The 27,884-nt window shown below is 30.5% G+C and overlaps 2 protein-coding genes across 2 annotated transcripts; one reads left to right on the forward strand and one right to left on the reverse strand.

Annotated features, from left to right (window-relative positions):
- Positions 1-23: 23 nt before the first annotated feature.
- Positions 24-2,527, forward strand: LOC116775222 (uncharacterized). The gene is made up of 5 exons (XM_032668073.2): positions 24-183; positions 257-373; positions 685-772; positions 1,520-1,606; positions 2,451-2,527. Exons 1-5 carry the CDS (start codon positions 167-169, stop codon positions 2,514-2,516), a joined length of 375 nt encoding a protein of 124 aa, XP_032523964.1. The 5' UTR covers positions 24-166; the 3' UTR covers positions 2,517-2,527.
- Positions 2,528-4,008: 1,481 nt separating this feature from the next.
- LOC116775162 (tubulointerstitial nephritis antigen-like) lies at positions 4,009-27,884 on the reverse strand. The gene is made up of 10 exons (XM_032667996.2): positions 27,588-27,884; positions 19,485-19,624; positions 18,357-18,522; positions 10,325-10,497; positions 9,263-9,443; positions 7,430-7,564; positions 7,186-7,262; positions 6,810-6,929; positions 5,205-5,344; positions 4,009-5,108 (listed from the first exon to the last, which is right to left on the reverse strand). Exons 1-10 carry the CDS (start codon positions 27,596-27,598, stop codon positions 4,971-4,973), a joined length of 1,281 nt encoding a protein of 426 aa, XP_032523887.2. The 5' UTR covers positions 27,599-27,884; the 3' UTR covers positions 4,009-4,970.

Consider the following 27,884-nt stretch of genomic DNA (forward strand, 5'->3'; position numbering starts at 1 on the left):
TTTATAAAGTATCACTAAAATTGAAAGTGTATAAATGACATTTCACTTAGTCGTCATACAATTAATTGACTTTAAACTATCAAATTATATTCTAATTTAGTCATAACTTATATCTACTTATTTATTAAATAATAAAGAAAGAGATATATTATTCCTTACTTGAAATATGGCGACAACTGAAAAGTAAATTATATGTTATAAAGTAGTTTGATGTTGTTAATGTGAATAAAACCTAATAAATAACAACATTTTCCAGTGTTCAAGAAAATTCAACACCTGAAGACATGAAAACAGTACAGTTACTGGCTAGGGGGTTAATGGAAATATACGAGCCTCCTTTGGTGTCACTAAATACACATTTAAAAGAATTAACGTAAGTTTTCTATCATCTCCTTAATGTATATACGTTTATACATAGTGAATACATACGGGATAATACACTATACATACAACAGGAATATAATATTTGTTAGTCCATTTAACTCAGCAATCACCATTAACATTTTGAATCGTAATTAATGTTTTAACAATTATTTATATTGCAAGATGATATACAGATAAAGAAACATTCATCTCAATATTTTACGAAAACGTTGCTTTTTTTAATGCATGAATAAAAGTATATATATTTTGTATAGTTAATTTAGTTTAATATTTAATATTCAAATTATCTTATATTTGTAGTGATAAACAAGATGCTGTACACACTATGATCTGTTCCGAACGGAGGCGACTAGAGGATTTACAGAATGACGCTATGCTTGATGCACTGGTTAGTGAAATGTAGAATCATATAGAAAGTATACAAAGAAAACCTTCATTGTCAAAAGTAAGATTCAAACCTGCAACCCCCAGATAACCACATACCAGTTGTTTTAACAATTGTGCTGTCATGTTCCAACTTAAGTGACTAGTCAGGGACTCAACTAGCATTGGATAATGCCATGTATATGCATAAGAAGCAGATTGACAGAGGAATGTTTAAACCTGATAATTTTTTAATACAACAACTCGAAGACTATTTTATAACACTGAGTAATAAATTAAACTCAAATAATTACTCACTGTGATAAAATACTTGTATAGTTCGAAGCTAGTTATACAGATTTTGCACTATCCCTGCCAATGTATAAGAATTATTTTGGAAACTGATAATATAATTATCAGCAGAACATTGATTTAATATGAACTTAATTGTACTAGCACTTTTTAATATTTAGTTAAGACTTATAATGTCATAAAATGACTCGGTTTAAATATTTATTTTATATGTTAAGTGAATTTTATTAAAATTTGTAATATATGAAAAATTTAATTCATACAAAGATTTCTTAACTCAAATATATTTGTTAACAATGAAAGCATAAGACTGATAATTTTTAAATTATGCATTAATAAAAATTTACTTCTGAAGTAAAACAATTTTTTGGTCAGACAAAGGTTTGATATGTTTTATTGATAGAAATAATTTTGCTAAAACGCTGTAATATATGTGTGCTTGAAGTTAAATGTTCTTCAGCTTGCCGATATAGCTACCAACAAGGAGAAGCTCTCGGCAATCAGCGGCAGCATGATGAATCTACATAAAAGGGTGCAATCTTTGCAGGTAACTATAGACATTTTTTTTAATAAGAAAATTATACAAACAATACTATGAATATCCGATATACTAAATTATTAAAAACTAACTCAGACCTGCAACTTTGTCCACATTGTCTGATATATCAACAAAGTTTAATATTTGCAAGGGATCATCGCTTAACACATGGTGCTTATTAAAATCTTGGTTTCTTAAAATATTATAAATTTATTTTAAATGAAGTTATTGCTGTTATGCTAGTATACTAGCTTTTGCCCCGACTCCGAGCGCGTAACATCAGAATAACTGTGCCAGTACGGCTACTGAATCCGAATTTAGTATCGGGATCCGGATAAAATATTGCCTATATCTTTCTCCAGGGTTCCATATATCTCTATATGAAAATTTATCAAAATCGGTTCAGCGGTTTAGGTGTGAAAACGTAACAAACAGTGAGAGTTACTTTCGCATTTATAACAGTAGTAGAGGTGCCGTACAGAAATATCTCATAGTAAGTTTTAAATATACATATATACATATCTCCAAGAAATGAAAGTTATAAAATTTTATTTTAAACAACAAACACAACGGCTAAAACTCCCTTTAGTTATAGATAGAGCTGTTCCAATAACTAGTACATAAATTATGTTACTCGTGTCTAATTTCAGGAAATTAGTGTAATTTTAATGGCATTAGTATATAGTTTTAAAGTGAAACTGAATGCCTATAACTTCTATGTAAATGTCACGAATTTGTAAAAACTATTAAAGAAGACATATAGACATAGTAATTATTACACTATTTGTTACATGCTATGCTTTCAATAGCATTTAATTGCAGTGGAAATGAAATACGTTCAATTTGTTTACAGATGAGAGCGGCGAATATAGAGAAGGTGGCTAAGAGTAAAGTCAGCCAGAAACCACAAAGCAGTTAGCATAAACACACGCACATAAAAATATAATGAACCGGCCTAACTATGAACCGATGAGACAAATGAAAGGAAACCGATATTATTTTTCAGTATAATCACAATGAAAACGTAGTGTGCTAGCGCTTACAACATCTGTGAATTGACATCTCTAAACCTTTATAAAATTAACCAGAATTTTTATCCTCAAAATGACCGAAGACCGCGCTGAAGCCCTTCATCGCTGAACATTTCCTTCGTCTTAAGTCTCGCTTTAAATTTGGAAGTAAGTAAAAGTTGGACGAGGACATTTCTGGACTGTGAGGTGGATGTTCCACTTCTGTGCACCAGCATTTCCGAAATGCATCCAGCAGCATGAACGAGCTCCTTGTCATGCAGCAACATGACACTTTTAGACAGCTTGACATTTAGTTTTCTCTTTATCTCGTAGTCTATATATACAGGAAACCTAATATTCTCCGTTCACGACTGTGTTTCGTTCTTTATAATCCACCATCAAAATGCCTTGTAAATCCCAAAGAATTGTGCACATTAATTTTCTAGTCCATTGTTACACCTTTGCTTTTCTAGGGACCTAGGAGGCTTTTCACCCTTATACGCTATTCCATGGATTTGCGCTTGCTTTGTGGATAATAATACAAGACCACAGTTTAATTACCAGTCACTAGCCGCTCGATCAGTCTTGGAATTTTCGCGACAAAGATCCAAAACCTCCCAAGAGCAGTGCACTCTCACCTCTCTGAAAGAAATTTCGGTACTCGTCTTGCACTCACACTTTTCACATGGAATCCAAAATGATAGATATTTCAGAGAGCCCAAACCTAGCTGCAATTTCTCTAATCTGGAAACGGCTGTCACTCGAACCTCCTCTTGAATAAGAGCAAACGTTTCGGCAATCACCGCTTCCACAGGTCGATCGTCGTGGTCAATGTCTTTGAAGGTTTAAAACTCTTCGATCCAATTTTTCCCTGTACCATAGGAGGGAGCAGACTTACACACGCCATCCAATCATATCACGCTTCATATCGATGCGTATGTCTTATATCAAGTACACGGTAGACGTATTAAAGCAATACAGCATTCAGCGGCATGTCGCGTAAAGCTGTATCAGGCCAGGTCATTATGGGACCGACTGGGTATTCTAGCATCAGGACGCTTTAGTTATTTGTCCCTAATATTATTCTGATAATTGAATCACATCAATGACTTTGGTTCTCCTGTTTTCTGGTTAAGACAAATAAAATCATCATGAAGGTTAATACGATAAAGTTCTTATATATTTTTATGAAATATTGAAGACTGAGTGACAAGAACAATTCATATGTGACTTCTTCCATAATTTATATGTTAAATAGTTAAAATTATAGAATTTTATGTTTTTTTTTTGTGGTTTCAATAGTTTTATAACAGTTTCTGTTTTGAGATAAGTTAATTTATTTTTATATTGGCATAATATTTACGTTCACAGTCTGATTAAGGATTGCAAGGAAACAAATAATAAAATGTATTTTATATTTATGAACATTGTTACAATTAAAATATTATTAAGAATAAATACAATTGTTAATGCTTAAGTTTAAAACATATCCTATGAATTTTGTATAACATGAAATAAAAATATGTTCTCTTGTTGATTTTTCATACAAATATATACTTTTTTTTCATATCATACATTCCGCACAGCATCTTTGTTATACAAACTACATTCCAAACGCATTCATAATTGCAGAATAATAGGTAGCCCATATTTTAACGATGACACCTGTTTACCCTACAACATCATAAGTATACATTTTATTGTCTATTATAATTAAGACAGATAATAAAGTTATTTAAAAATAGAATTTTAGTTTTACTAAGACTAGTTATGAGAGACTGAATGTGCTTTTACATGGGATTTAACATATTTTTTTATAATTTTTTAACAAAATAGTAAGTTGGATTTGTAAATTGGACTTATCTTAAAATAAATGGCAGTTATGGATTCACTTGTATTCACATGCTAATTATAACATAAGCATACATACAGACATGATTCTTTTTGAGATAGCTTACATACTTTAAATTTTATAATTCCGTTATAATATATTTCTATAGATTATAAAAATAATGTCAGCAAAAATATCTAAACTAACGACATTTCATGCCTTACGCTAAAAATCTAGAAAATACTTTCGTAAAAAAATAAGTACCACAGTACGTCGTTCGAAATTTAAAAGGGAGAATTCTCAATTACGAAAACAACATCGCCAGTAACAAACGTCAAACATATAGAACCTCATCGAACACAATGACGGCTAGAACTTGAAATGTCAATTTGAAGTTTGAACTACTCGTCCAGAAATTCACGCCCTAAACGAAATCACCGTGATTCCTTGTGCTGTTCAACAGGATCCAGCCTCTGTTGGTCTTGACTGGTCTGCTAACAACGCACAGGGCTGTGATCAGGTACTTCGGGTGTTATTTCTTTTGGTAGGCCTCAGTGACGTCACTGAGAACGGTGACCACGAACGACTCGATGCCGGACTCGTTGCTGCCCCGCGCTATACGGAAGTAGCCGTTCTCACCCCAGTCACAGCCCCAGCTGTTGGCAACCACCTGGAATTTTAAATATATAAAAAAATATTATAAACTTTTCCAACTAGGACGATTTGTATGAACCATATAATTTAATTAATCGTTTTAACTCCTTACCCAGTATTTATCTCCTCTGTCTTCTCCCCAACCTACGATCCTGACGCTATGCAAGCCCTGAAGGGTGTTGTCACCGTACGGAGAACGGCGGTAGATACCATCGTGGTAGTGGAAAAAGTCCTGGTGTACCGTCATTACGGCTGAAAGAAATTGTCAATATTCATTTATATTCCAAATTAAAAAAAATACTTCAACTATTTTAGATACAATATTTTTCCTTATCGTTTAGTATTATATACTGGCTGGAAATATTCGTCAAGTAAATAAGTTTCAAATGTAAAAAAAAAACAATAAATAGTCCTCCTTAAATTCGAATAAGTAACTATTGTATGATCCCAAAATTTACTGACAGCTTAATCGACATGTCAATTACACTCGACGAATTTATATATATTTTGTAATTATTAAAACATTGCATTGAATTATGTAGAAATTATTCACTATTGGTTGCTATGGTTACTGAATACTGACGTAATTGACACACAATATCTTGTAACAGCTAACGAGCCCCCTCAATTACTTTCAGAGCCCACTCGGCTGTATTAAGATAAATATACAAAGAGAACTATCGGCCAGGAAGTCATATGCCGGCACTAATGACTTATATTCTCAGAACATTCAAGTGTTTTGTCATTCATCGCCATTATAATCACACCCTTCATGATTGTTCAAGTGGCCATTAAATACATTAATAATATCAGTTAATACTAATTAATTATGTTTATCTATTGATTTCATTCTTACACATTTTATGGATTTATTGTTGATAGAGTTACGACCAGAATCGTGCTTTAGAATAACTTTTCAGTTTATAGGTGACGAAAACTGACAGTTATCGAAGATAATTTAATTAGTAATTATTGGAGGTTTATATAAAAGCCAAGCCCAGATAATGTAACAAAATCCTGAGCTGATATAAATATTTATATTATTTAAAAAAAAAAATCCAATCATTTACTTTAATGCTAAACAAATGAAACATTTAATAATCTATGTAGGTGAATTCGAAAAATAAATAAGACACGACAAATAATAAAGAATTAATGCAAAGATTTTATCAAATAAAAACATATTAAAACTACATGCTGTTTGAAGGCCTTGAGAGATAAAAAAAATATTGGACCGAGGCCTTTACAGATTTGTTACGAAAAATAATTATTAAGATTGTCAAATATACGTCATTTTCAATTGATTACTTGGAACATAGTATTATACACTTGAATTTATGCCTCATATTATAAAACATGTTTGAAGAAATATTGTTTAAAAAACGCTGTCGGCTCGTACGTTTTAAAGTTGTTTTAATAAATATATAATGTTTTTTGAAATAAGCTATTTTAATCAAGCGTTAAAAAAATGTATTAGGATTGCTTCACCGCGACAAATTACTGTATTAGGTGAATATATAAGGACTGTATTGAATATATAAAAATAAATAAAGAACAGGAATTAAAATGAAGCGAAAGTCATATGTTACGTTTTTTTTTACATTATTATTACTTCATACAGGCTGAAAAGTATGACGTTCGACATTGGTTATGCAGCCTGTCAAAGCAGAGGCTTGTTATATTTTGGTTTTTTATCTGTGTAATATGTGTGGCTCACCGTGTACCGGCCCGGACTCCATGATGTCGTACATGATGTCGTTTTCTGTGGCGAGTTTCCCGGGAGGACCCACCTTGTAGCGGGAGGTTCTTTGGCGGACCGGAGGCCGGCAACCGTCCTCTGTACACACGGATAATATTAAGAATCCATCAAACTACTTGACATGTACGAGTTCTTATGAAGATTCCATTAATTTTAAAATGTAATTATACTTTTTTAATTTGTATATTGCTCATGGCAACAAAAAAACATGTATTACTTTATTTAAATGAGGATGATTTTATTTTTATTGCAATATTTACGAGTCGAGCTTAAATAGAAATGTATGATTATATTATATAAATTATTTTGCGATGTATGTGTATATTTTTAATACCTATGAGATTAGCTTTCGGTCTGAAGGGACAGCTGGTAGTCGCGGCTTTGTAAGGAAAGCATTCCTCGTCGACGAGACTGTGGGATAAAGGTCTTATTAAAATATGTAACTATATTATTTTAGTATAGCGTTCGACTCTGGACTTTCTAAGCGAAATAGGACTTTAATTTAAGGCATTAAGGTCCAGTTCAGGATACGGTTACATCATGAGGGCTGTCAAAAACATTATGGAATATTAACAAACCCGTGGCCTCTGGCGAAGTTCCAGGCTACGTCGATATGGCCGCCGCGACAGCCCTGCTGACGTCTGATGTTACAAGAGAGCAGCACCTGAGGGGACAGCACCATCCTCTCAGCGCCGTTCGACTGGATCGCGAACCTATGGATTGGATTGGAAGAAATATTGGATCTATCGCTTAAGCTTTCTGTATCGCGAGCTGTTTGATCGAATCCTGAATATCGTTAGATTTATTTCTTGTAGTGTTGCCATATATGTATATGTACGTGTTTGAATTCTGAGACGATTTAAAAAATGAAAACTGTTGCAGAATATAAACTAATATAATACAAGGAAATGTACATATTTTCACGTAGCGATCTCATCAAAACATATAAAAACGATGTCATATAAAACGTTGGATTTTTAATAACATGACGAAAAATGTAAGACGAATCACAGTTAAAAAATTAAAAAATAATAATCTTAAAACAACAGCAATTAAAAAACGACCCTCGCGCTGACATGATAAAGCGGTGTTTCTATTGTCAAAAAATCGCATAATAACTTCAAGAAAACTTGAGAGTGCCTCTATATCTTGGAGTCGTCTTATTTTTAGACGGAGTGCTCTCGTATTTGCATACTTTTGTGATGTAAACACACCTCACCTTACAGCACAAAGAATCACATTTACATTCCAAATACGAGGTCCTTTTAATTTCAAGATCGTTACAACACTGAAATATCTTTTGTACGAAACTCAACCATTGATTGTACTGCGCATTATCCGTGATATGGAAAAAAAATAACCGCTAAAAAGGTTTTCGTTGTGAGAGAAATCATTTATGAAAAATGAATTTTATATTTTAAATAAAAAAAATATTCTTGTAACTCAGAAAAATTTATCTCAATACGGTCGGTGGTTTCCGAACTTATACACAAAATTTAAATTTTATATACAAATAATATCCTATTATCAAAACCATACATAAAAACAAATTATTACACGTAACATAAATATCTACTTTTATACTTTTATTTTCATGACACTTAAATAACTAATATTTTATTATTTATTAAGCGTTTTTTATTATTTTAAACTGCATAGATACTCTCGACGTTTCGGTTACTTTGCAGCGACCGTGATCACGGGCGGACGAGATGAAAAAAATTTTTTTATTTAAATGAATACTCGCGAAAGAATAATCTCATTTCGTAACACTTTTTTCTTCAAAAAAAAAAATTATTTCTTTTCAAACAATTCGATCATAATGAGTGACTACCATGCGTTTAACCAAGCAATGAGTCTATCATCGTCATAGGATTCCTATGGGAAACGTCACAATCACAGGTTTGAAGTAATAACAGGTTCCTAATGAAACCCAATACAGCATTAATATAACTATGAGAGAAATTCAATATCAGAAATTCTCATTATACAGGATTCTTAACGAACCAGTGGGTCCCTTCCATTAGACGTGCTTTGATTAGATTATATCAAAGATGAATGATCCCAGACTTATATCAAGAACGTTACAACAGCCTGGTAACTTTACTTACATTACGCCTAACATTAAATAATATATTTCAGTATTAACTACACTTCTCAAACTCATTAAATTCTATCAATTTCTTTAGACGATACGTTTAAACGCTCGTCTCTTTAAAGTTCACTGTGTACAATTCGTGACCGAAGCTATTCGTGTGCTGTTTAATTAAGTATAAAATGTCATCTTAATTTGGTCGTTTGTTACGTCACAAATCGTCTTTAGAAATAGTCGCAAATATCAGTCAGATTTCGTAGGAATTAAAATTCAAATCAACATGCAACTATAACAATATTTTTATGGTATTTCTTACCTATCAGAAGCGACGGTAGCTATGGTGACCGCCCAGTCCGAGCCACACCATCCTTGGTCTACCACCGGCGAGATGAAGTTGGGCCAGCGGCGGCGAGCGTCGAAATCCCTTGGATACGGTATATCCTTGTCGTATCTGATCGGACCCATGCGTCTTGTTTCGTGGCTCAATGGCATTGTACCTGTGATTTTGTTTGTAAGAACTCATTCAACTTTTCTGTTTCATCAAAATAATGTGTTGAAATAAACAAAAATCTTCACATCAGTGCGAAAAGAATAAGACCAAAATGTAACTTTGAGTTAGTAACATAATCATGACATAAACGATTAAAGAATTGTAGTGCAAACGAAAAACTAACTTATTATAAGTGTTTTAAAGTTTAAATTATTATAATATATTCTAGAAATCTGTTAACCATAGATCTAGGCTATCTTAAATGAATTCTTTAGTATTTTAAAACATTAAATGTAATATCTTATACCTCGTCTCGTTGATTTATTGCCTCTGTGATATAGTGAGGCATTTGTTTTGCCTAATTAACATTAATTATATTCGTTATCTAAATTGGGATCGGCTGCACTGATAGAGGCTACCACTATTACGACGCTGGACCAACTATTGGGCCAGGCATTGGAGGAATATAGTACACTCAAAACTAAAAAATCGATGGGGAGTGAAAACAATTAAATTGCTAGTGATTTATTTATAGCACGTTTCAAACGTCGATTGAACATAATATAGCAACATAGCCACGTTCGTTGGCCAAATACAATGGTTTCTTAACACAAAGCCTGAATCTAACTAGATAATCGTGCATGAGTATTGAAAGTCTGAGCTAGGTCACTTTCACTCAGCACTATGATCTACTTTCGTTTTTATGCCCTGAATCCTTTCGTATTCAATGCTAGCATTTGTAAAACATTATTGGTTATAAATTTAATTTATGCTAGTAATATGAAAAAAATGATACATAAATTCCGAAGTTCGGAATATGTATAATAGGTAAAAAGTGATCGTATTAACAAACAAAAGTATAAATATGCTCAGTTAAATTTAACTAACCTAGCTTATATATGATCCCGTCTCTCAGCTTCTTTCCGTAGAACTGAGTATAGTTGTAGGCCCTCCAGCTGTTTCCTCTGTTGACACCATAGATGACGTCATCACTGATGATGCAGGCGTCGCGTTCACAGCTCCACTGAGGCTGGTTGGTGTAGGGGTCTTGGACGCATTCACTGAGGAAGGAAGAGACATCTGTATATAACTTATAACCACGCTATTTAGAACTAAAGTTAACTTAAACATAACTATATAGAATGTATCTTGCTTTGTTTATTTATATAAGGACATTTGATAATACATCCATTTCGTTCTTCATTCCTTACGGTTACTGTAAAGTTATTTAGCGTTTTAATATGTAATAAAAACCGCGTGTTATATTGTTCACGATAAAGTAATATTAAAACAAGTAAGCCTCAAATATGACTTTAGTTTGTCTTAGATACGGATTTAGATTTCACTTAATTGCTACCAAATCTATACTAATCCATTAGCAATTCAAATCCCAAAGTTTATTATTTTATTTTAAGCAAAAAATAAATGTGTTATAAAGAATAAAAAGTTATTTAAGAGATGGGATTGGAACCTGCTACCTTCGGTATATCGAATCCCAGTCGCTTCGTTAATTGAACTATTATGTCCTTATTTATGACGATGAATATTTTCTTACAAAACTATAACCATCATATCAGACAAGAATTTAGCGAGTTTGTATCATTATTTATTACATATATAGAGACTTTATTGTATTTAACTTTTGCTTTTGTTTGTACTGGTTTACTATTAGACACTGCTGAAAGACTATTACTAGCATTTTCTCTTTATGTTAAAGATATACTGAGGGTCATGTAAAAAACATTTTATATAGGCAACATTTACAATTACATCAAAAATATCAAAGAAATCTTTAAATAATGTTTCAAAATATAGTTTTTATTACACGATTTATAAGTAACGTTCATTACGCTTATCCCAAGTTCGCATCGATAGACTACATACGGAGAGTTAACGGTATTTGATTAATGAATTTTCGCACATAGTATCAGTGAAGTTTACCGAATGACAAACGGGGAAAGCTTCCTATGTATTGTATACAAAACTTGTGTTAAGCATCATTTATGTTTATCAAATTACGACGTATAATTATATAGGTTTAATTGACTCCAGCGAAGAAGTGTACAAAGCCTGGATTTTTCACGATAAACAAAATTAACTTTCTATCGGAGATTCGTCGATGTTAATTAAATGTATTTCGTAATGTTCCTTTAAAATTTGGTTAGGTAGAGAAGAGCTTGGACGGTGGAGGTGAGCGTTAATCGCGCGTTAGATATTGCTCTCAAAACCTACACCTGGCTCGCAAGTTCCAGGCACTGTTAGAGCTCCTCGTAATGCAACGCTATGGACCCGGCACTCGCACAATGAATCTATGGAATGCTGAGATGTTTCGTCTCATCTGTATAGGATTCAATTAATCAGACGATTATACGATTAGAGACCAATCAATAAATGCATATATTATGAGATCACTACGCTAATTGATTAAGGATAATTTGCTATACTCTTTATCTATACATAAGCCATATAAATTAACGTTCGTCTGTTTTAACTCCTTATATACAATATATTGACTTTACTATAAAGCAAACGAATATTATTTTGATGCGAGCTGCTTATAGTCTACTATGTTTTTGACCCGAATTTGTCTGTGTCGACTTCGGTAGTGTGTCAAGAGAAATGGATATATGTGCGTAAACACGTATGTTATAAGTAAGCCTAGATCATTTCATAAAATAACAGTCACCATTAAGTCCCACATCGAGGTCCCGCTTAGACTGATAATCATTCCGATGAGAGGTTTTTCATAGCGCCGAACAAAAAAACTTCAAGTCATCCTCCAGAACTTTCGTTTTCACGTTATAAATAGGTTCTACGTTGCTGTAAGCTGTGTATTTCTAAAATTCAGAAGCTCCGAAATTATTAAAGCTTACTTTATTATAGTAGAACTAGTATACGTTATTGAAATTTGCGTGTGAAGTCGGAGGAAGGAGGTAGTTATAAATAAAACAGCCATCTAACAAACACGATACAATATCCCACAATCATCGGAGGCTTACATTCTTATGATAATTTTAATTAATTCGATATATAAATGTACTATTATAAATATATTTATGTCATCAGTGTGTACAGTTTAGTCATAATATAAAAACGCATAAATTATTTTGTTGACATGTAATGTTTTGAAGCAATTTTATGAGTGTATTAGGACGTTTGTATGAATATAGTTGATTGGGAAATAATACAAATTAAATCTTATATATATATAATATAAGGTTTCATTTCGTTCGTATTTTTAATACCGGTAAATTAAGTGAGTCTGTGCTAAATAAAAGTCTGCCATCAAATAGTATTGGAGGATATTTTTAATTTATTCATTCATTAGTTTAAAATGAAATAAAACTAAATATATTCATATAAATAATATAACAAAATCTGTATTAAAATTGTTAATAATTATAATGTTTAAATAAAACAACGTAATATAATATTGGGCAAATTTTAATGTTTTAAATGAGCGAGTTCGTAAGCTTTATTTTTAATTTTTAAATCGGCTTGACAGATTTTGATGTAACTGATCCTATAAACAGATAACGTTCAAGGATAAAACATGGTAGATATGAATGGATGAAAGTTGAATATATAATAAGTAAATATTTAAATAATATTTGTCTCTAGCAATACATGTTAGGATGTTTTATGATGCTCTATTATAGTATAGTAGTTTTGTATGACTAAACAGACATACATCCGTAGATTAGTGTACAATATAGGTAAGCAATCAGGCAATCTATATGCAAAATCCGAGGGTATAACAATAAACATTAAAATCAAAGGTATTATAACTTTATCTGAGGTCGTCTCCAAGGCGAGTCATTGAGTCATGTGATATACATTGTAAACATATCCAAGGATCTTAAGCTGTTCGAGAGCTTTACTTGTATTTATTACATGCAAAAACTATTTAAATAAAATTAGACCCTATTGTTGTCGTAAACAGAGTACAAATTTATATAAAACATAATAGGTCTTTTAAGTAACTTCATGAAAGTATCCGGATATTTAATATGAACTCTGTCCTTATATAGAGAGAGCAGATATTCAGATAAATCTTCTAATGGTATACGTCTATGAAGAAAGTAATTTTATCAAAGTATCTAGCTTAATCAAATTGAACACTATCATTATGTGGAAAGAGTATAAATTTATATAAACATATTTATGAGTTATGTCCAAATAAATTGTTCATACAAAATAAGTCAGTGTACACACACCCTAACCTTTAGGATCCTTGTACTGCACGTGGAATTCATTGATCATAACCTTGACTTTATTCTGAATTAACTTATAATCCACATTATTATATGACAGAGCTATATTTCACACTGGAAACATATTTAATGTATTTAAATTATTTATTTATTAAAAAAAAAACATTTTTTTTTATTTAATCCCGATTTGAAAGCTAAGATTATATTGTATTTTTTTAAGAAACTTTTAAAAATCATTTAATATGTATTTGATACCCAGTAAAAAACATTATTTATTTTTTCTTTTTTCAGTATTACTTCGAGAATATCTGTAGAACATTCTGGCAACTCTTCCAAAACAGTCAATAATAAGAATGCATTCTTTGTGAATGATGTCACTAAAAATAAACAATCATTTCGTTTTCAAAATTTAAAAATTAGATTTTATTGAAGTAAAACCATTCTCAGAACATTTATCGTAGATTTTTTTTTTTTATTCTATTCAAGATAACTTAAACAAAAAATTATCCTAAGTTTCAGAACGCAGCCTTATATAATACTTAGTTTCAGAACGCCACCTTAAATCATCGGACGTTGTAAAGGTATTTTGCATGTACATAAATCTATTTATATTTATAATAATTTAAAAGCGACCTTTTGTTAGACTGATAGTGTCGTCGGTGGCCTCAGGCGTTTAGAACAGATGATGTAACCACAAAAAACCTCTTAAATAAACATAAATCATTGAATCGACGTTAAAGAATTTAGTTTTATTAATGTCATTTATTTTAATGGGACTGCATGAACGGAATTTTATTTGGAATTGATTTTTAGCTGAGCAAATGGCTCGTTTTGTTTGACAATAAATATAGTGACGTCTACACAACAGTAATGAAGGATCGAGAAAGATGAGAATTTTGGGGGGAAATAGTGCCTAAAGATGGGACATTTTAGCTTTGGACTCACATATACTTACAAATAGTTTCCGAACCGGCCGGAGGGTTTTATGTAATAAATAAGCAGGTTTACATATAATCACCATACAAATACATTACTATTTGTGTGTATATAATATCTGCAGACCAATTTTTTTAATATCAGCATATTCCTTTACCAAAATTTAATTTAAATTCTTTTCGGTTTGATGGGATATAATTTTAAATATTAAAATATCACGTAAGTAACGCAGGAAAAGTCGGCAGTCGTAACTTAAATGAACGAAGTCACCGACGGTCAAGCACGAAACGAATAAATAAACAAATCTCGTTTGACATTTGTATAAATTATAAATATGTTTTTGTAGTTTTATTTTAGAACCTTTATTATAAGCTTCAATTAGATATATATATATTAATTAACATTTTTAATTGCTTGACATTATTTATGATTTAGACGTCTTTTTAGGAGCGACTTGGAATTCACACCAAGGACTCACGATTTCCTCAATTAATTGTATCTTTTATAATACACTAAAAGCTCAAGGCATTTTGTATAATGCCATAATATTAAATAAAGAGGTTGTATTCATTTTCATTTTATTTGATAAAAAGTATAGGAACGGTTCCAATCATTCCGTTCAGTGACGTTTGTAGTTTGATCGGAATATAAATCGAAAATCAGAAAACTCTTGAAGAATTCTGAACATCGGCTTAAATAATGCATAAGTTTACAATTGAATATTTTATTAAATTAAAAAAAAAAAAAAACAAATAAAAATATTCTAATAATCTTTAATCTTAAAAATAATTCCAAATGTCAATTTGAATGCACATAAGATATTTGTTCTAAAATAATGTTTTTTTTCTACTTATTTCATCATATTTTTGTTATTTTACTAGGACGATAACGAAAGATTCAAAGTTAGATCAATAGATATAAGGGTATAAAAAAAAGGCAAGTAAAGTTGTATGTAAAATAATGTCTCTAATATTATTCACCGTAGTTAATACAGAATTTAAACACGTAAACAATGTTCGCAAAACGGTTCTAATAAAGCAATTTCAAAAAGCTTCGCGTTCTTATTAACATTAACGGAGAAATTCTCATGCGATAACAAACAAAAAGGAAATTGGATTTTCAATGTTATGTATTAATATGATTTAAATAACTTAACATCATTAAAACTGACGAAGAAGGCACAAAATTAACTAATACTGGATATAGGAACGTATCGCAGATTATATCTAGAGCACCTATACGAACTCTTTATTAGGGATCTCTTTAATCTTTTCAGCAAAACATACAATAGTTTTACAGTATAACATTTGTGACAATAGATAAACGATACTATATATAGCAGTTACAAAACGCAGCATTGACATTCAATAGGAATGGCGTGAAGCCAGGCCCACGGCACCTGGGTCAGAGCTAAATTTAAACGTCACCCAGTCCGCCTTTCACAACACCTGACTGAATGCATACTTTGTCTTTGTATTCTAAAGGCTTGCACCATATAATACATCATTAAAGCGTATAAGAACAGGACTTGAATTTCGAAGATTCTGTTTGAGGATTTGCGTTTTATTATTGCATCGTTAATGTTATTATTACGAATGTTGAATATCACATACGGCTGAATAGTTTTAACCTTTATGAACTTCACAAAAAAAAGTATTCTATGTACATATACGTTGTTGACATTCAAAATAGAACCCAACATTTTCATAACTGTCTAACATGATACACGCAGTGTTACGTCATTGGGTTTGTTATATACATATATATATATATGATAAAGATTCAGTTCGTATATAATTTTAGACAGCGGCGAACATCTTTTATCATAAAACTAAGCGCCGGCTATTAAAACTCGTTTTAAAAGACGACATCAATTTTGCGTTACATTAATTCGGACGTCTAATTGTTTTGTCCCTGAAACGCGGTGTGTTTTTTTATCAATTGCCTCTCGTTATGTCTGATTAATTACCTTTAATACTTCAATCAACGATTTATTCCAACAACGCCCATTCATCAAGTAGATAACTTTATAAGCCGCGGAAAAATCAAAGCTTCTCTGTGCTGCTATACATTTCAATGACAGCAAAGAGTTTGAATAACATCGATTGTACTAAGCTAGATTTAATAAAAAAATTCAAAACGCATACAAAAATGTTGCTAGTTACGACTTTAAAGGCTCACGTTCAATGACAGTTCTCTATCAGGAAAGGGCTTTAAATCGCCCTTGTAAAGAACACGTAAACAATAATAAATTATTCATGAGGTTTTCCATAGCATTACGTTATAATACTTCATATTTGTTATTCGAATTCTAAATGACCTTGATAGTTGTTATCCGACTGACATTGGTATTAATTTCACGTAGCTATTTAAATGTATTGCCATCCTATCCTTTTTTTGAATAGATATCTAGCCATTATTAAATGAACTACCAACTAAAATAATGTTACATAAATTTTTTTCAGTGATTTTACTACCCCATATAACAGACATACGACATGGTCTAAAATTTATATATATATATATACAATCAAATTCTTCCCACGTATATTGAAATAAAAGCCGTACCTAGAAACTAAATTTATGTTTATCGATAAAACGGGTTTTGTTAGTGATTTCGATTCAATGAAATGTGAACTAAATCCGAATATATCATTAATTGAATTAAAGATAAAAGGACAGGCAGCGTCGGGGGAATTTGTCTGTATTGAGAAATTTTTAAGATGTTTTAGTTTATTGACAATTATAATTACATCATTTATATTAACTAAGACATTACGATAACTCATAAGCTGATAAATAATAAGTAGACTATGCAGAAGAAAACAATTTTGTTTTGTACGGAACCCAATATGTGACACAAAAATAATTTCGAAGATCCCTCATCATTGATTACTATACGTATTCGATATAACATAGTTAATGTCAATATAACTGATATATATTTTATAAAAAAATTAACTACCCTAAAAAGATCCAGGGCATGTCGAGACATGTCCCAAAATAATGTCTGCACCTGCCTTTATAGCTGTTTGTATTTAGCTGTGAAATGTATAATAACTAAAAACGCTTTAAAAAAACAATATTAACGAAACGTGTTCCATTGATGTTTGAAAAAAAAAGTCGTGCGAAATAATTATCACACACTTAGTTGCTTTCAAACAGATCTCGCCTTCAGACAATTCTGATTGGCGTTAATTAATATCTAATATATCTGAACTTAGATTATTGTTAGACCAAGGTAATGATGACCTATCGCGAACTTGAGAAATTATGAAAGGACGGGTTCGAATAATTTGGTTTTTTTACTCAAATTATGGTTACGTCTATATTTAAATCGAACTTATAAACGCATTAATGTATAGAAAATTCGCAAGATTTTTTTTCTTTATTGACCAGCTTTTAAACGACGTTTCAGTTTTGCGATAATTACGGTAATATTATGAAATAATACTTTTGAATGATAAAAATACCCACAATACAGCATTAGTGTTCAATAACGTTTTTGATATCTCTAAGGCTTTTTAAATCGCAGCTTTAAATCTTAAAGTCACGTTTTTTTTACGATCACACTTTACTGAACACATTAAGTGTGAATGCTGATTATTTTGGGCGTGTGGCGTTGTAATAGAAAAAAAGTATTTTAGTTTAAATTTAAAAGTTTGTTTAATTTGATACCTCAAAGTTAACAATCAGAAGATCGACTAAAACTAACTTCTAAGCTGTTTAAATCCTAACAGACGTATTTAACTGAAATTAGCATTACTCACCATGTATTACAGTTATCCATTCGCTTGTCCCCCTTGAAATACAACTTGCCGTTATGCTTGCACGGCTCCAGAATGTTCGAGGGTTTCCCGAGGCAAACTTCCTCGTAATCAGGACAGCAATCGTCGTGAGTGCGGTTGCAGAATTGATCGCAGTAACATAGAGTATCTACAAAATAATTAAATTATATCAATCAGAATAACAAGATTGTTACATGCAGATGCACGAGTGAGTTCAGAAAAGCTGTATAGAATAACTGATAACAGAATCGATGGTTTTATTCGTGAAAATCAGTTTGGTAGTTTGCTCGTAACAAGGCAGACATACAAAGATATAAAATAGTGAGACATCAATGATTAAAATTAATTATGACGTCATCACTCATTGACAAACATAAAGCTGTCTCATTTCGATCGCTTCGATAAGAGCATTATTGATTATACCTACATATTATATAGTTGTTTATGTAATATATAATATACATCTAAATCCGTGAAATGACACATGTAATACTTACTTATATCCAAAACTTCGTTTGCATAAAAATGATATATTAAATGGATTAGTTGTTCATTATATAAATAATGTCAATGTTATTGAGATGAGGCACGAGAGCACAGAGTTTTCAACGTAAATCGTTTATCGTGAGGAGCATTTATCAGAAATGTTAGTAATTTGATGTTATTGAACCACTCAGATCTGTGGTTCAGATAAGATTGTACGGTAATAACATTCTTATTCCACCTCTGGTATTTGTTCCACTACAATATAACTGTTTTTGTTTGAAATGGACAGTTCTAAATTCGAATTTTTTTTTATGTAACATCAAGATCGAAATCCCGTCATCCAGGGATCAAAACAAATGAGAATATATATCCTTTTTATAGACATTTTCAATATTTATGTGGAACCAAAATATTTTAGAACCTTAATGTGTGACGTTTGTATAAACGGTTAATGTTTGTAAAATGAAAAGATATTATAATCTATCGATCACGGTTGCTGCAAAGTAACCGAAACGTTGGGAGTATGTAGTTCAAAGAAACTAAAAACGCGTAGTAAAATCGAAAATATAAGTCATATTTCAATGAATACTCGCGAAAGTATTAGATCTCATCAGCATCTTATACCTCGTATCCGATGTGAGCAGTCATCCTTGCGATCGGTGCAGCACTGGTTGTTGATGCCGCAGTACGGCCCCGGCGGCAGTCCCGGGCGCCAGTACGCCGTCGTTACGCTCACCAGCCCACAGAACAGCAGCGAATATAATCTGTTCCAAAAAATTACTTATAATTTATATCGTCACAACATTGACCAAAAATATATATACATATATATTTATGTTATTGTCTTTTGTGATTCGATTGTGTCATTGTTTCATTTTTGGTTAAAAAAAAAAACACGTGATAACAAAGCACTCGAACATTAATTAAAATCCACCAGCACGTTATCTACGATTAGCCAATTAATGGAATCGTTAAATAACAGAGTAATAATTGCATAGTTGCAACACCGATACATTTATAGAATAGAAGAAATGCGTTCGAAATTTAAATAATTTTAAAATATAATAACCATATAGTGTGCTCAAATTATTCTAGAATAGCTTAATAATATCAATATTTGTATGTAAGTAAAAATTTCATTAATATTATGCAATGCATCTAGCCGTTCTAATCTAGCTATAGTTCGTCGAACCCTCGCGAATCGTGACACTGATAAGAAATAAATCAATTTTCGCTTCAGTTCCATCGATTACGTACGGATGTTCCGATGCTTTATACACTTGGGGCTCGATCGAATCTCGGTATTTTTACAAGCGTGAAATTAAACGTTATTTTATACAAAAACACATCAAAGGCATTTAATAACAATGTACTGGTATTATTACTTTGTAAGAGAGAATTTGATAGATCTTTTTTGACGTTTCTCGCATGTAAACTATAATAAAGAAAGTTTGAAAACAATTGTTCGTTATATTAAAATTCTTTTCCTGTAACGTTTTAAATACTTTTGTTTATCATAACTACTATGCATAAATTATTACGTTTAGTTTAATTCTGCAATCTTTAAATGGATTGTACATTGTTAACCCTTCAGAGATCATTTAGAATAACTTTTTAAATTCTCACTAAAATGTGTGCAAAGGTTTATCACAATCAGATGACACTTGAATTTCTTTAAATATAATTAACAAGCTACCAAAAAAAACGTTCTTTTTACAAAGTTAATACAATCATAATAAAATATGAACAGCATTTTGCAAACATTGTATACTCATTAAAACACAAAATAAATCATTGAATTGTGCCAGACCGTAATAAATTGTAAATAACATTAAAAAGCACATGGCGGCCAAATGTTTAGAACTCCTCAGTAACGAGATTAATGGCCATAGTCTTTACTTAAAACTGTATTTACCCACAATGTATATGTCACTTATAAAACCATTCAAGCATTGGACCTTTGTTACAAATAAAAATATTCTGAATTTAAATAAAAAAAATATATATATCTTCAGTTAAATCTATATTTGAAAATAATAAATCACTAAACAAATAAACGTCAGCTTTGTTTTACGACGTCTCTGATCACCAATTTGCATCGAAATGCATAGATTCTATACGAAACTTATTGTTATTCGAGCTGTCAAAAGCTGGTTTCGGATTTAACAAAAGTCATGGCGGCGCGGCGTAATAAAGTTTTCAATCAAACTGACATGTGACACGCGAAACAGATACAGCGTAAATTTCAAAATATAATGATTTTACGATAAGTTTAAATCACACATAGTTTCCAGTTTACCGTTAATATGTAAATCTATTTGCGAATAAAAACTTTATGTTTAAAGCTCTTCTAATTTAATTTTATCATGTTTAAAATGTTTATAACTGTATATTAAACTAACAAGAGTGGTAGAGCCTCGCTGTGGTAAAGTAACTACAGCTCGAGCTTGGGCTGGCTCGACCGGGAAAGTACTACCCTCTCACATGAGATCGTCGTGAAGATGTCTTAATTCTTACATGACTGCGTTTTGTCCGATGAGTGAGGGAGGCTTTTCCCATCCCTCTCTCTTCCTCAACGCAAAGCGCATACGCAACAAAAAATAATATTACTTTTCTAATTTGATTAAAATAAATAAATCAAATAGTATAAGTTTTAATTTTAAAATAGAAAAATTAAGAATATTGTAAGCGGAAACAATCATATAATTTATATGTATATATATAATATATATATATATATAATATATTTATATCAAGAAAATATTTTGTCGATACCGTTTTTTAACGATACTGTATAATCGACGAAGATTTACAAATTAAAAACTTTATAATAATTGTTTATTTGTACGTCGATGTTGTAAACGAGCGTTGAAATCCGCATTTCAGTTGAGAACGTTTGATCTGCTCCTGCCCCACCCTAAGAAATCATAGACTACGAAGTTTCGCAGGAGTCTATTCTTTATGGATAATATAAATTTCCCGTTTATTTTTTCCATAAACAATATTATTCTGATACAATACAGATACCAGTGTTGCTTGAATTATGTCAAATAATCAAAACCTCTGAAATGAGGATCTAACAAAAACGGTGGTATTTTTAGCTTTGTGTATAGTGATCGTATCGTCATCGTGTACCGACTGCGGCTGTTAGTAAAATTAGATCTTAATTAGTCGTTTAGAGTCTAGGTCATATCTTTTAAAAAATTTCCGCATATTTGATACTGTTTGTATGCACTTAGATTTCAAGGCAATCTAGATGATTGATTATCTGCGAATTATAATTTTTTGGCAAGGATGTGTATAACATTAAATCTAAGTCATGATTTTTCTTGGGACGTAACTTATTATATTTTTCGGGATATCGTTAATTTTTTTTACAGCCTACTGAAGAAATTGTAACGATAGGACTAGAAATCTATCAATTTCGGTTCATATCTAAGTTTGAAGTTGCCAAACCATAGACAAACATGGACATCATAATCCATAGACACACGCGTAGAAGAAAACATCTTCCAAGGCTAGCAAGATAATCAAAAGGCTAAATATTCTAAAACTTCAAGTATTATTGTGTTTTTAAAAACTTCAACAAAGTAATAAAATCTATAAAACGGTTTCAATAGTTATATTTTTTTCCATTTCTGTCTTCCAGTCTCGAGAAGACCTTCAACACGTTACAGTTTCACTAAAATTAAAAACAAAAAGAAAGATAAAGAAAAACACATTTGTTTTTATTTTAATACAACGAGCAAAACTAGAACGAAATGTATTTGTTGGAATTTAACGCTTTGCAACTGTTCAAATGTTGGCTCACCTGTTCGGATGAGTAACAAAAATGTACGAATAATATGCCGTACATAGTATTTTACTGTATAAAATATTTTTTTCAGAAAAAATTACCAAAATTAAACAAAAAGGACTTTAATGTTGAAAACCTCTTGACGTATCAGGTACCATACTCACATTCGATCGCAAGCACATCAAAAAGATCTAATTGTATGTATTAAAATATAAATCTAACAAATCAACCCCCATCGTAACAGTTATCCTTTCGAAAACTTCCATTTTATATTATGAACACCCGCCATAGGTATAAATATCATAAATGTACTTTATTTAATATTTAACATTTTATAATCTGGCTGAATATTAAAATATGAGTTAAGAAAAATTCAACAGATAACGTATACGACATATGAACTATTTACTTTTTCGAAATAACCTATAAAAGAAGGTTTAAATTAAATGAATTCAGCTTATCTGAAAACTGAGTCGCAAGGCCACAAGCGGATGACATTTTTCCCGCCAACCTCGTTATCGCGTGGGCCTAAAAATGTACTATGTCAATATTATGACTGTGGTAATAGATCTCAGTCTCAATGTCAGCTGCGTTAAGACATTGTTTTATTTAAAGTCTGATATCCTAATAACAAGTAACAGTATTCATTTTAGTACAGCCTCGTTATAATGTTTTCGTTAGAGGATTAAATATTCTTAAATTTGGTCAAAACTAACTACGATAACTTATAATCAAAAGAAGGCGGTTAATACAGCAACTTGATTATTCCTACAAATCTGACATAACGTTTTATTGTTAAAAAAAATACAAGTGTACCATACAATTATGTCAAATTTAAATAAGCTCTTAAAAAAGTTTCTATCGATAAACTTAAATAATAATTCATACCTACATATGTCAGTCGTCAGTTAAGATATAAGACAGGAGTATTATTAAAAAAGATTTCTATAAAAAACTTAACCTAAACTTATCATAAACAAAGAAATGTTCAATTCAGATAAAATAGTAGAATCTCTAGTATTTTAATGATGTTTCTGTCTGTTTTTGGACCTATATTCTAAATTCTTAGTGTTAAAAATGTTGTTTACCTATAATTATTAAAAAAAATTGCTATAAAAATATTCACTTGACAAATTGTCTCGCATATGTAAATATATTATATGAAAACTAATATTAATTTATTTTTTAATTATCATAAATTTGTCGAATGATGTTTAAAATATACATTAAAAGAATATTTATCGTTTTTTTTTCTATAAAATAACTGACGATATCAAAAAACGAAAATAAAAATCAACGATTTATAAAAAAAAAAAAAAATGGAATGCGTGTTTGTAAAAAGTATACTGGGTCAAATTATTTTAGTGGTATCTTTAAATATATATAACGATATAGCGATCCTAAAAAACACATAAAACGAATTATGTTTACTTTATAACGCCGACGATCTCTTAGGCGCCAAAGTCACTAGACGCATTGACACTGTTAGAAAAAAAGTCGCGAAACTAGCACTATTGAGGTTCAACGAACTATTAGACATTATTTACATGTGAATATAAACACTTCAAAATGTCCACTAAAATACTTTAAGCTGTCAGCTGTGTAACAGAATTTAATCAAATGAGCGACTTAATAAATAATAACACGATTTGAATTAAATAATGGTATTTTAGTACGAAATTAAAATTGGATCTAAAATTGAAAATACTATTTACACATTACAGATATATTAACATGTTAATGGGAACATAAAATGAGAAAAAAAAGTTATAATAAATTATATTCTGTAATAAGCTTGTCATTCAAGAGAAAATGTTGGCCAACAATCAATCGTTAATCATGCTCGAATAACAAAGGAAATGGGTCAAGTTCTATTTAGAATCTTATTTTTACATTAGATACATCAAAACAAAACAATAAATCTCTTATGATATTATAAAAAAGATGTAATATATCACATAATTAGAATATGAGCCAAGGTAACCATAAAAGTAACGATATTGATTTCGGGAACACTTGATAAGCCGGAGCATTAAATGGCTACTGAAAAAGAATTAAAATGATTTCATTTGAACTCATTCTTATGATATGTTGAGAGTAGCGGACTTAATAGGTTTATATTTAAATTCTAACAATCACAACAGGGGATAAACTGTAGAACTATTTACACATTAATTGAATTTGAAGTTTATAATAAAGGCCATTTGTAGTCATGTTCTAAATGAGTTTCTAGTTAACCACCACAGACTATAACTTAATACTTTTAATTCGCATAAGAAGTCTGACTTGTTGCTATCCCATTTCATTAAACATGTTCCAGCGGAATAATAAAACAATATCTTGACTTAATTAGAAAGGATGTGCAACTTATTTAAAACTGAGATTAAATCTAATAGGGATTCCAGCGTCTTTTAGTTCAAATTGCATTCATTTATTTGTTTCGTATTTATTTTTTAAAGACAAATTATTAAAAAATACATTATATTCTAAAGACAAAACAGAAAATACGTTTCGAAGATTGGAACGATCTATAAACGGGTGAAGTCGAAGTCGAAAAATATTTTTTATACATAATGCTTATAAACAAATATTTTTTTTATAATCTAAACAATAAGAATTTATCACTTCCAAATAAAATGGCATCGTATAAAAAAGAATAATTGACGTTCTGCTTTCTCGTAGCTGACGTTGTCAGATTTAAAAAAACTTTCCATGCATTTGGGTCGTAAGTCGTAACGCAATCACATATCATTTAAATACTTCAGTTAAAAATCCCATAGATTGGCTCGAGTCTCAATTGTATTCATTGTCAAATAAAAATAATATTGGTAGCGTTCATTATTAAAGCATTCCTAGATAAATGTCTAAGTAGCGACGCCAGTAACAACGTTATGAATGCTTTTGTGTGTAAGAAGCTTAACATTCCAAATTTTTATACCGTTTTACAATATTGCCATTATTATTTCTTTGGAGATAATTAAGTATATAATTGTTTATGTTATCTAAATGATGTAGTAGCATTAAATTATGCGAAGGATGCAATACATCAACCGAATTCGCGGGATGACGTATGGAAATAAAAGTGTTATCATTATCTGTGTAATATGCGAAGCGTCATCGTAACGTCAAGGTGACATCCATTGGAATGCTAATGATTAATATTGTAAAATATGACTTTGAAATATAAAAATTTTTAATACCAAAAAGCTGGTCTAGTCTAGTATATTTTTATTATTATTATGTATCATTTTTAAAATGGTTAAGCGGCAGCAAGATTAAAGAGTATTTACATATTGCAATTGTTATGAAGGCTGGAAATAAAAAGAAATGAATGTCGCGTGACTCCCAAATTAGTGACTTATATTTTTGGGTAATATCCAAAACAGAATGCCAATACATATATTAAAATTAGACAATAATAATAAACGTAACATTAATCTAATATTTTTATAACCATGTAAGCTGCTGTGTTTTTTGTAAAATTTAACAAATTTACGATTTTATTGTGCCACTGATGATTTTTTCTTACATGCCTAAATAGAACATCGAAGTCATGACCACATTTACTTAATCACTTCATTAATATTAAAACCTGGTCTTAGATTAAATGTTGAAAAAAATATGATTGAATCTCATAAGATAAGAGGAACATCGTCTTAAGTAATTTAAGATAAACATTTTTGATATTCCAAATTATAATTTTATTTCTGAAATATTATTCCTAATAGTGAGCGAAAGTACAAGACAAAGCATTTCACAAATTATTTTAAAGTTGTGATGCGACTTTTGTTTTTTTCTTAACACGTCAATTGGTGGTTGTGTGACGTCATTAAATACGTGCTAATAGGCTATAGTAACGTTTATTCTACTTCAATCGTTACAAAGATTACAGATGGAATGTGATAAAAAATTTAAAATATTTCTTTTTATCTTAATATCTCATATAAATAATATAAAGTATGTAAGGTGTAATAGACATCTTGAAGTCGCAAGCCGATTTATCAATAAGAATTCATTGTCATCGGTATTCCCTTTTATCTTATACTGAATGCAACCTCTATGTTTATCACCTATTTTAACTCTTTTGTTTATTTCGCTTATCAGATTATTATAATCAATGCGAAAATCAATTTGTAATGTTGCCTTTTGATAGTCGTCGAGGTCGAAAGTATATTCCTTTGTTAAATTAGTTATAATACTTACGTTATAGAAAATTAAAAATGCAAAATGTAAAATTACAATTTAAAATTTAATTTCATTAGAAATTTGATACCAGAAAATAAATAATAGTTATCATATTAACTCGTGAAACGAGTTTAATGCAGCAAGAATCGCCTTTAAACCTAATCAAAATACAGAACATGTAGATTTATATGTAAAAATAGTATTTATTTCTGCTAACGGTAGGACTTTCCGCTTCGATAGTATTCTAGAAATTGAAATATGTATATTTAAAATCAAATTTATATAAATAAATTCCAAATAAGGCAAAAGTAAGTTCTCGTTTTTTTTTTAAATTTTTCTATTCAATGATCATTTTTAACTTTGTTTTTTAGAAAGAACCTTCAATGTTAAAGGGCGTCACTACCTTTATATTTTTTTTTACTTTTGGTTGTCAAATGTCCTTTGCGTTGTGCCACTTGAACGTATAAATTAAGTTTTAATAAAGTTGATGTCATTCCACATTCTGATGTAATAGACGTAAATTTTGTTTATTTTCCTCCAAAATATATATACGAATTAATGTCATTAGTAAGAGAATATATTCATACCATACATTATTCTTCAATATCATATATATATATATATATATATACATTTATATTTTTTTTATTGTTTTATAATGACAAACTTAAAATTGCATTTTTTTAAATAATCCTTAATGGCCGAAAGAAATTAATTAAATATTTTAATATAAAAAAAATACTTACACATTCATCATGACAGCTATAAACACTTAGAGCAGTCGAATAAAAAAAAATTAAGTGAAAACTTAAAGCAGATTTTTTTATTACTCGCCAATTAATTTAAGAACATTTTTTAATCAACTGTTATACATTTTATTCAAACCGAAAGCACTGAAGGATATTGTATTGTTAAATTTAATAAATGAAAATAGAGCCAACTGTCACTTCGCGCGGCAATTTAAATTTCTGAACGTAAGGGCGTCAGTTTGGCGCGAGTGTTACAATCAAACTGCGTCCGTAGCTGGCGTCCACCTGATTTAA

Source organism: Danaus plexippus, chromosome 25 (genome assembly GCF_018135715.1).
Source record: "Danaus plexippus chromosome 25, MEX_DaPlex, whole genome shotgun sequence".
Classification (NCBI taxonomy): domain Eukaryota; kingdom Metazoa; phylum Arthropoda; class Insecta; order Lepidoptera; family Nymphalidae; genus Danaus; species Danaus plexippus.